At 50.3% G+C, this 10685-nt stretch overlaps 1 protein-coding gene and 1 pseudogene across 1 annotated transcript; one reads left to right on the top strand and one right to left on the bottom strand.

The window, feature by feature from the left end:
• Positions 1-2750, bottom strand: part of LOC126515576 (ferritin light chain-like) — a 35999-nt pseudogene extending 33249 nt beyond the window's left edge.
• A 1166-nt stretch (positions 2751-3916) lies between these two features.
• On the top strand, positions 3917-5610 carry Pcbp1 (poly(rC) binding protein 1). Its single transcript, XM_050165341.1, has one exon. The coding sequence runs from the start codon at positions 4191-4193 to the stop codon at positions 5259-5261; it is 1071 nt and encodes a 356-aa protein (XP_050021298.1). The 5' UTR covers positions 3917-4190; the 3' UTR covers positions 5262-5610.
• The last annotated feature ends 5075 nt before the right edge of the window (positions 5611-10685 follow it).

Raw genomic sequence — 10685 nt, 5'->3', positions numbered from 1 at the left:
ATTATATTTAATTTCATCCTTTTGTTTCCTGATTTTGTAGTTTGTTTGTTGGCTGTCCTGGAACTCACTATGTAAGCCAGGCAGGCCTCAAACTCAGAGATCCTCTTGCCTCTGGCTCCAGAGTGCTGAGATTAAAGATGTAAACCAGGGCTGGAGAGGTGGCTCAGAGGTTAAGAGCACTGACTGCTCTACCAGAGGTCCTGAGTTCAATTCCCAGCAACCACATGGTGGCTCACAACCATCTGTAATGAGATCTGGTGCCCTCTACTGGCCTATAGGATATATGTAGGCAGACTACTGTATATATAATAAATAAATAAATTAAAAAAAAAATAATAAAGATGTAAACCACCAAGCCTGACTCTATTTGCCTGACCTTTTAATGCTTATAGTATTCTAAATTCCTTAATCTACTCAGTCACCATGCAGAAGACACCCAGGAAAATCCATACGTAGTTTAGGGGTTCAACATATAGCTTCTGAACTCAAACGGCCTAGACTCTAGTCCTTTACCTGTGTAAAATGGAAATATCACCACTCACATCAAGTTCTGTGAGAGTTAAACATGTGCATCTGTTAAAGCCTACTTACGGCTCTTAATTACTTTAGTTATAATGGTTTGTCTTTTCTTTGATTATAAAGAAACGAGCAGACATTTACAGAGTATATTCCAAATAGTCACGCTACTTTCTAATAGTTTTGTCATATGTATGTGCATGTGAGTCGTGTAAATTCATTTGTTCAGTGCTTTCCTTTTGTAAAATGTGGGAAACACTGACTAAAGTACCCAATAATGCTCACACCAGTGCCTAGCACACATTCCATGTCTGTTATTGTCATTGCTGATGTTGTGTTCCTGTTAAACCTGTGTTTGCAGAGCTAAGTAAAACAACATTAATTTGGAAGGTTTGACACACCATCGCAATGGAAGCTCTCCTCTTCCTGAAGCCTGCACATCTAAGGCACTTAGGTACTTGTTTGCTGCTTGGCCCACCACCAATCACATTGAAGAGTCTACAGATTATGATTTAGCTAACACTCTCCCACACTCTGTCAATATTTGCAGAAAATAGAGGCTTGAAGCCAGGTAAAATAGTTTATTTTATCTGCTAAGGTATTGGGATGGGGACGCCAGAAAACCACATGAATAACTGAAACATACAGAAGCTGCTTGCTCCCCTGGAGCCAGGTAGACGAAACTGTGCCACACATGAGGCCAGATTAACAGATACCTTGACCTGTGGGCAAAACTGAATCACTTCCACTTCAGTCCTTACCCAGGGGTTTCTTAAAATAGTATTTGAGCCTAAACAAGTGTCACCTACACCAGGAAAATCTGGAAGATGCTAAACATACAAACAGGAGCCAGCTATACAACAATTGGTTATCTGAGTGGCTCCTTTAAAAATGACAAGCTCAGCCAAGCTGTGGTGGTACACGCCTTTAATTCCAGCATTTGTGAGGCAGGGGCAAGCAAATCTCTGCAAGTTCAAGGCTAACCTGGTCTACCACAGGGTGAGTTAAAGGGCCTCTAGGGCTACACAAAGAAACCCTGCCTTCAAAAACAAACATAATAAATAAGTAAAAATTAAAAAATGACAAACTCGCCGGTGGTAGTTACACAGGCCTTTAATCCCAGCACTCCCATTTAGAGGCAGGTGGACCTCTGAGTTCAATCAAGGTCAGACTGGTCTACAGAGTTGAGTTCCAGGACTGGTAAGGACCATCCTGTCTGAAAAACAAAACAAAACAAAACAAAAAACAAAAACAATAAACTCATCTAATACACTGAAAAGAGCATTTAAATAAATGCTTTTTCTTTTTGAAACAGGGTCTTGCTATGCAGCCCTGCCTGGCCTCAAATGCGCAGAAACTCACCTGGGCTATGGTTAAAGGTGTTTGTTATCACATCCTGCAACATTTAAATTCTATAATACTGCCATTGGTGGTGTATGGCTATAATTCCAGTATTTGAGAGGCTGAAACAGGAGGATACACAGTGACTTTGCACTGAAAAACACAAGGGCTGGGAATGTGGCTTAGACAGAGTTTGGCTGAAAAGTTCTGATATCCAGCTGTGCAAAAATAAATTCTAAAACTCTGAATTAAGTAAAAATCTGCAAAAGGTGCTCACCGGTAAGAAAATCAGAAGAACATGGATTCCATTCGCCACACAGAGTGACCTTGAATCAGTAACTTCATCCCTTCGGGTTTATCTTACTCTGTTGGGGAAAAAGAGAGAGAAAAATAAATACCCATTTCCTGTCAGGGTGTTGTGATTTAAAAAAAAAAATTATTAAAAAAAAAAGTTGCAGTGAAATGTTTAGAATGAAATTAAAATCTGGCAAATCCACAAACAACATCGGTTCCTCTTGGCTATAAAAGTGAACATAACTGTGAACTTGCGGGTCACAGTTGAATAGTGAGACACAGGCATCTAATGGTTTCTTTGCTATAAAATCTTTAATCAGTTAACACCACAACCTGTACAGGTCTAGAAAAACAGGTTTCTAGATGCTTGGGTACTTGGCTAGGTACTGCATGCGCACGCGCACACGAAAACACACACACACACGCCTGCCATTACTCAAAAAAAAAAAAAAAGCGTTAGGCCTGCATTTTACTAATTCGCGTGCCAAACGAGTAAAATGGACAAGTTTCTGCCAACAAACTTCCAAGCGGCCTTTCATTTCATCCTGAAGGCACATGGGGAAGGACTGAGAATAAGACGCACGATCCAGAGTTTTCGGACCCACCCCTGTTTCTCGCTGGCGACACGTGTCGCCATTTTGTTGTGAAACATGGCTGCTAGCCCTCCCCAACGTGGGGAGACAAGGGGGCGGCGGAGCACACGGTTAGCCCTTTCTCCGAGGTGTCAGACACGTTCACGTTCACATGCCCGCCGCAAGTCTGGCTAGGCCGGTGGAACAGAAATAAGCAAAGCACCCATAACGGGCTCTCCTGCCCCGATGGCCATTTCCTGGCGTGAGAAACGCGGGCGGGAAGCCCTCCCAAGATGGCGGCCGCGCCGAGGGCTTGGCGCCTCGGAGAGCGCGGCCCGGGAGGCGCGAGCGAGGGCGGCCATGCGGGGCCGGCCGGCCGCCGTTCAGTGCGTGTGTCTGCTCTAATGTCTGCCGCGGCAGAAGCGAACCCGAGGGCAGGAGTGGGGCTCCCGGGACCTCACGGCCACGGGCCAACAAAACGCAAACAAAGCATTATGTAAAAGGCCGCCATTCTTCCGGCGGCCCGCGTTCCTGTCTCGTCCCCGCGCCGCCCGGGCGCCGCACGCCGGGCTGGCGGAGTCGCAGGTCGCCCTGCGCACCGGACGCGGCCGCCGGACCGAGGCCAGGGTGGGGGAGGGGAAGAGGCGCCCGGACGCCGGGGACGAAGGGGCCCCACGTGCCCACCCGAGCGCGTGCACGCCCGCCCGCCCGGCCGCGCCTCGCCGCCCCTCCCCCCCGGAAGACGCCGCGGGCCCCGCCCGCCCCCCCCCACGCTCCCGCGCATGCGCCCTGGCCGACTCACGCGCACGTTTTAAACCCGCGGCGTCCCCCGCGACCGCCTGCAGTGGCCCGCGCAGCTGCCTGATTCGCGGCGCGCTCGACCCCTTCGGCCGGGAGGGAAACCGATCGCTTTCTCCGTCACAAAACAGTAATTTTCCCCGTCCCCTGCCGGTGCCTCTCGAGTTAGTAAAACACGTGTTCCCTCGCACACCCCTGCCGGCTTCCCAGGCTGGCCCGCGCTGTGCGTTTCCTCCCCTCCCGCGGTGCCAGTTACTTTTCTCCAGGACAGCGCGCGTGCTGGCGCAGTCTTGTGACCTAAAAAGGCCGGTCCTCTTTTTTTTTTTTTTTCCTAGGGGTCCTGCGCGGCAAGCACTTCCGGGGTCAGAGGGTACGCGGGGTTGAAAGCGGGCTTCCCGCCCCGCCCAGACCGCCGAGGCTGCCGCCGGAGTCGCCACCGCCGCGCCCTCGCCCACCCGCCCGTCCGCCGCTCCCGGCCCCGCTCGCCCCCGCCGCTGCCGCCGCTCGCCTTGCGACGCCGCCGCGGCCTCCCTCCCGCGCCCGCCCGCTCCCGCGGCCCCCCGCTCGCCTCGCGCCGGCAGTTCGGGCCTACTCCTCCCCTCCCCCGCCAGCCGCCCAGGACTTGACCACGTAACGAGCCCAACTCCCGAACGCCGCCCGCCGCTCGCCATGGACGCCGGTGTGACTGAAAGCGGACTCAACGTGACTCTCACCATTCGGCTGCTGATGCACGGAAAGGAAGTAGGCAGCATCATCGGGAAGAAAGGGGAGTCGGTGAAGAGGATCCGCGAGGAGAGCGGCGCGCGGATCAACATCTCGGAGGGGAACTGCCCGGAGAGAATCATCACGCTCACCGGGCCCACCAATGCCATCTTCAAGGCCTTCGCCATGATCATCGACAAGCTGGAGGAAGATATCAACAGCTCCATGACCAACAGTACGGCGGCCAGCAGGCCCCCGGTCACCCTTCGGCTGGTGGTGCCCGCCACCCAGTGCGGCTCCCTGATCGGCAAGGGCGGCTGCAAGATCAAGGAGATCCGCGAGAGCACGGGGGCCCAGGTCCAGGTGGCGGGGGATATGCTGCCCAACTCGACCGAGCGGGCCATCACTATCGCCGGCGTGCCGCAGTCGGTCACCGAGTGTGTCAAGCAGATCTGCCTGGTCATGCTGGAGACTCTCTCCCAGTCTCCGCAAGGGAGAGTCATGACCATCCCGTACCAGCCCATGCCGGCCAGCTCGCCAGTCATCTGCGCGGGCGGCCAAGATCGCTGCAGCGACGCGGCCGGCTACCCCCACGCCACCCACGACCTGGAGGGACCACCTCTAGACGCCTACTCGATTCAAGGACAACACACCATTTCTCCGCTCGATCTGGCCAAGCTGAACCAGGTGGCAAGACAACAGTCTCACTTTGCCATGATGCACGGCGGGACGGGATTCGCCGGAATTGACTCCAGCTCTCCAGAGGTGAAAGGCTATTGGGCAAGTTTGGATGCATCTACTCAAACCACCCATGAACTCACCATTCCAAATAACTTAATCGGCTGCATAATCGGGCGTCAAGGCGCCAACATCAATGAGATCCGCCAGATGTCCGGGGCCCAGATCAAAATTGCCAACCCAGTGGAAGGCTCTTCTGGAAGGCAGGTCACTATTACTGGCTCGGCTGCCAGCATTAGCCTGGCCCAGTATCTAATCAATGCCAGGCTTTCCTCTGAGAAGGGCATGGGGTGCAGCTAGAACAGTGTAGGTTCGCTCGTAACCCCCTTCTGCTGTTTTCCCATGATCCAACTGTGTAATTTCTGGTCAGTGATTCCAGGTTTTAAATAATTTGTAAGTGTTCAGTTTCTACACTTTATCATCCGCTAAGAATTTAAAAGGAAATCACATTCTCTGTTCAGCTGTTAATGCTGGGATGCATATTTAGTTTTATAAGCTTTTCCCTGTTTTTAGTTTTGTTTGGGTTTTTGGCTCATGGATTTTTTTTCTGTTTGTCGGTAAGAAATGTAAGAGTGGAATGTTATAAATTTCAGTTTAGTTCTGTAATGTCAAGAATTTAAGAATTAAAAAAATGGATTGGTTAAAAATGCTTCGTATTTGAAAAAGCCGGGATTATTATCTTAAACTCTTCTGTTGGTGCTTTCTTTTCCCCTTCCCTTCCTCTTTTAAGTGTAGGGTGCGTGGAGGCCGGAGGGAGAAGGGTGGGCCAAGCTTGTTCTTTGAAACCTTTCCCTGCCTTATCGGTAAGATTCCATTCCCTCCGCCCCAACAAAGGAATGGCAGGTTGGGCCTGCTTTGGGATGTTTACAAAGGGGGTCTCTTCCTGGGAGTGACGGCTCCAGCTAATTCAGAGAGGCCTCTGCCCATTTCTCTGGTAGAAAATAACAGGGTTTTCTCGGGTGGAAGAATTGCCCATTCAGTAGGACAGGATGAATGAAGAGCATCCTGTCCGTCCAGCCAGTGCTTCCCCTACCCCCATCTGGCAGGGAAAACTTAGCCAGAACAATAAAATATTCTGGGGGAGGGTTGTAGGAGTGGGAGGCAGGGGCTAGGAGGAAGGGGTAACACAAGGGTGGGAAGGAGGGCCCCAACTGCAGGGGATTGGAGTCTTCCTTGAGCCTGGGCTGACCAACGGAAGGACCACGTGGGGAGCATGCACCTGTGGCAAGTAGCCTGTCAGAATGTTACACCTGTCAAGTGAGGCGCCCAGAAACAAAAGGGCATTTTCTCTGATTTTCCTCAGCTGTGTGCAATGTTTAGCTAATTATCGCAGGAAATAATCCTGCCTAAGTGGGACAGTCCTCCCAGGAATGTAGAACAATCCAGTGTGTTAGAAATGCAGATTCCTGAGTCCCACTGCACACTGGTCAGAAAGCTCCATCTTTAATGCCCATTAAGAGATCTGAATTTATCTTCAGATTGAGAACAGCTGTGGCAAAGGCCTAATACCCAAGCCCCTGTCAGCTGAGTCTAGGCTGGAACCAAAGCTAAAGTCTCCTAGCCACAGGCAACGGAAGACTATAGACAATGAAGGTGCCCAAGTGGGCAGTTCAAGTCCAGGCAAAGGAACCATTTGACGCTCTTTGGCAGGTACGCATGGTACAGGCTGGGTTAGTCCCTGGGGGTGAGGTTTCCGTGCTGTGCGGGTTGCTGAGAGGAGAGCTTAGGTTATAGAACACACTGGGTTCTTCCGCATGCGCCTGGAGCAGAGCACTGCAAGCTGAAGGTGTTGAAAGAACACTCCCTGAGCTTGGGACAGAACGGTTTTAGAACACAATAAACCTGATGGCAGATGGCCTGTGTCTGAGAATAGGAAGGACTAGAATCCAGTGGCAGAGAAGGTAGGGACAGAATCCTGCATACTAGCCAGCTGAGTGCATAACTTCCATCCCAGCACTCAGGAGGCAGAAGAAAGTAGAACTTTTGAGTTTTAGGCCATTACATGATGAGTTCCAAGCTGGCCAGGTCTTCCTAGAGATGTCCTGTCTCAGAAAAAAAAAAGAATCAAATGCCTGGTGGTAGTGAAACATGCCTTTAATTCCAGTACTCTGAAGTTTGAGGCCAGCCTGGTCTACATAATGAGTTCCAGGACAGCCAGGGCTCAGAGAAACCCTGTCTTTAAAAAAAAAAGGGCAGTAGTGGCACAGGCCTTTAATCCCAGCACTTGGGAGGCAGAGGCAGGTGGATCTCTGAGTTCGAGGCCAGCCTGGACTACAGAGTGAGTGCAGGGACAGGCTCCAAAGTTACACAGAGAAACCCTATCTCGAAAAAAAAAAAAAAAAGCCAGAAAAAGGGGTGGTGGGGGCATGATGTATACTAAACTTAGCTGAGTGACCAGGAGGGGTATGGGGCCAGGGAGGACCTAGTAGTGTTTTCTGGAAACAGCACTAATCAGGGCAAGTGGACAACAAACTTGAGTCTTGAGGCAAGCCGCAGAGTCCCTGAAGGAGGGTAATGGTTCAAATGTACTGAGGGGAAAGCACTTGAACTTCCAGCCCTCACCCCAACACGCCCAGTAATTTTAAGGTAATTTAGGCAGCAAAGCATAGGATGGCTCCCACCTTGGAGAAATGAAAAGCAGGAGCAGCCACTGCAAAGTCTTCTAGCCAAGGAGGCCGAGATGTGTCGAGCAGAATACACACTGGGGAGGCTGGATACAGACATAAGAACAGTGTGTCCCAGGCAGGCCATGGTGACAGATTTGTAAACAGGCAGAAATATTCCACAGTAACTAGAAATGAAGTTACAGCTACATGCCAGCAAGTAAACATGGACCAGAAGCTGAGTGGTGGGGAGGTGTCATTTTGATGCTGAGGGACTTAGTCTTGGATACTGGTGTCTCTCGGCACCTGTCAGTCATGGCCTGACACAGCAGGGCCTCAAAAGTAGTTTAGTGATAGGGCAACTGTCTGGTATACACAGAGCCCTGTGTTCAGTCCACAACACTGTACAAATAAATACTTTGAGAGAAAGAGTTGAAACATCAGGTTAGTTCACTAGACTAACCTTGAGAAAAGAGAATGTTCCAGGCTGATGGAGGAGTACTAATGCTGGAGACTTTAAAAAAGAATGGATGTGATGGCATAGGCAAGCCACGCCCCCAGGAGGCTGAGACAGGAAGCTCAGGACGCTCACAGGTTTAGAGACCAACCTATATTCTGAGACCCCCATCTCGAAAACCACAAGAGCCAGGCACTCGGGAGGCCGTAGCAGGCCCAGCTCTCTGAGCTCAAGGTCAGTCAGCCAGGTCTACAAATTAATTGAGTTCCCTTACCCTCCCATTCCCCCGCCCCCCGACAAAAAAATAAAGGTACAGCATTTAGCCGGGTGTGATGGTTCTTGCCTTTGACCCAGAGCACTCCGGTGGTTGCAGGAGCACCTCAAGGTCATCCTCAGTCACATACTGGGTTCAAAGTCAACTTGGGCTACAAAACATCCTCTCTCAAAAAAAGGGGGGCTACAAGGCCCCATCCCTCCCTGAAGATTTTTTAGGCAGTTTATGGTTGCTGGAAGAGAGAAGGACATTTTATTCAGTGGTGTAGCCACTGGTAAAGTGCCCACGCTCCTATAAATACACTCTCAAAATGAAAAAGAAGACTGATGTAGCTGGGTTGGTGGAGCCCTTGCCAGCGTTGTGAGTGCCTGGATTCTATTCCTGCACTAACAGCACACCTGCAATCCTAGCACTTGGGCTATGGAGGTGAGAGAATCATGCCCACACCTTTTGGGAATCTTGAGAGTTACCACTTGAGAGAGAAATCAAGAATAGTTTACTAAGATAGAAAGCAAAGTCAGAAAGCCAGGTGGGGTGGGGTGGGCTGCTAGTAGTTGGGAAGCAGAGGCAGGTGGATCTCTAAATTCAAGGCCAGCACAGTCTACGGAAGTAGTTCTGGGACAGCCCAGGGCTACACAGAGAATTCAGGGGAGAGAGAGAGAGAGAGAGAGAGAGAGAGAGAGAGAGAGAGAGAGAGAGAGAGAGAGAGAGAGACAGACAAATGCATACACACTCACACAGAGAAGTTAAGAGACTGGGAGAAACTTCAACTCCCACCATTGTAGAACAAAAAAGTAAATTGAGCCAGGCATGCCCTTAATCCCAGCACTCAGATGACAGAGGCAGACTGATCTCTAAATGCGAAGCTAGCCTGGTCTACATATTGAGTGTAGGTCAACCAGGGCTAGATAGTAAGATCCTGTCTAAATAAATAAATAGACTAAATTGTTGGACTAGAGGGAAAGCTCAGTAAGGTGTTTTGGTTTTTGTTTGGGGTTTTTGTTTGTTTTTTACATAGAGTACTGGGATTAAGAGCAGAAACCATCACTTTGAGCAGCTCAGTGGTTAAAAGCGCATCCTGTTCTTCCAGATGACCTGAGTTTGGTTCCCAGCACCCACACCAGGCTGACAAACACCTCTAACTCAACCTCCCCTTCCTCGTCGGGCCTCAGCAGGCACCTGAACTGAACAACTAACACACGCACACTTAAAATCTTTCTTTTAAAAATTAAATCACCAGGGCTGGTGAGATGGCTCAGTGGTTAAGAGCACTGACTGCTCCTCCTGTGGACCCTGGTTCAATTCCCAGCACCCACATGGCAGCTTACAGCTGTCTGTAGCTCCAGTTCCAGAGAATCTGACATCATTATACCAATGCGCATGAAATAAAGTTAAATAAAGTTTAAAAAAAAAGATTAAATCACCAGGCAGTGGTGGCGCACACCTTTAATTCTAGCACTCAGGAAACAAAAGCAGGAGGATCTCAGTAAATTCAAGGCCAGCCTGATCAACAAAACAAGTTCCAGGACAGCCAAGACTATTACACAGAGAAAAACCAAAACTAAATAAATAAAATCTCAATTTTAAGGTTTTCTTTTTTGGCACACACCCCCGCCGGCGCCCCATCCCATACCCCCAACCCTCTCCACCCTGTACCCCACCCTCTCCATCCCACCTCCTACTCTCCACTCCCCTCCCTCCCCCACACACTATGATTTGTTGTTTTTTGAGACAGTTTCTTTATGTAACAGTCCTGACTGTCCTGGAACTTGTTTTGTAGTGTAGACCAGGCTGGCCTCCTACACACTGAGACCCACCTGCCTCTGCCTCCCGAGTGCGCTGATTATGCTCGGCCCACACACTGCCATTTTAATGACCAGAACAACTCGGGACAGACATTTCAAAGGAATGCGTATGCTTGGAGAGCAAAGATTTAGAACAGTGAGGAGCATCAGAGAAGCAGGCCTGGGAGCTGAAGGAGCCCAGGCAGAGGGAAGGCCACTCACTTTCTCAAACACGATGGTAGAAACGTGGGGGCGGAGCCGGGCGGTGGTGGCGCACGCCTTTAATCCCAGCACTCGGGAGGCAGAGGCAGGCGGATCTCTGTGAGTTCGAGACCAGCCTGGTCTACAGAGCTAGTTCCAGGACAGGCTCCAAAGCCACAGAGAAACCCTGTCTCGAAAAACCAAAAAAAAAAAAAGAAACGTGGGGGCGGTAGGGAATGTAAACAGCATCAGGGAAAAGATGAGGGTGTTTTCTGAGGTGCCTCACTGCTTATCCTAGGCTGGCCTTGAGTTGTGACCCTCCTGCTAGCGACGAATTCTAGAAATGAATGGCCACACCTGGTTGGTGTTTACACACACACACACACACACACACACACACACAGA

The sequence above is a fragment of the Alexandromys fortis genome, unplaced genomic scaffold, assembly GCF_014885135.2.
Source record: "Alexandromys fortis isolate MF-2015 unplaced genomic scaffold, M_Fortis_MF-2015_v1.1 scaffold_158, whole genome shotgun sequence".
NCBI classification, from domain to species: domain Eukaryota; kingdom Metazoa; phylum Chordata; class Mammalia; order Rodentia; family Cricetidae; genus Alexandromys; species Alexandromys fortis.
The sequence above is the reverse complement of the archived record's forward strand: the minus strand, read 5'-3'. Positions and strand labels throughout refer to the sequence as shown.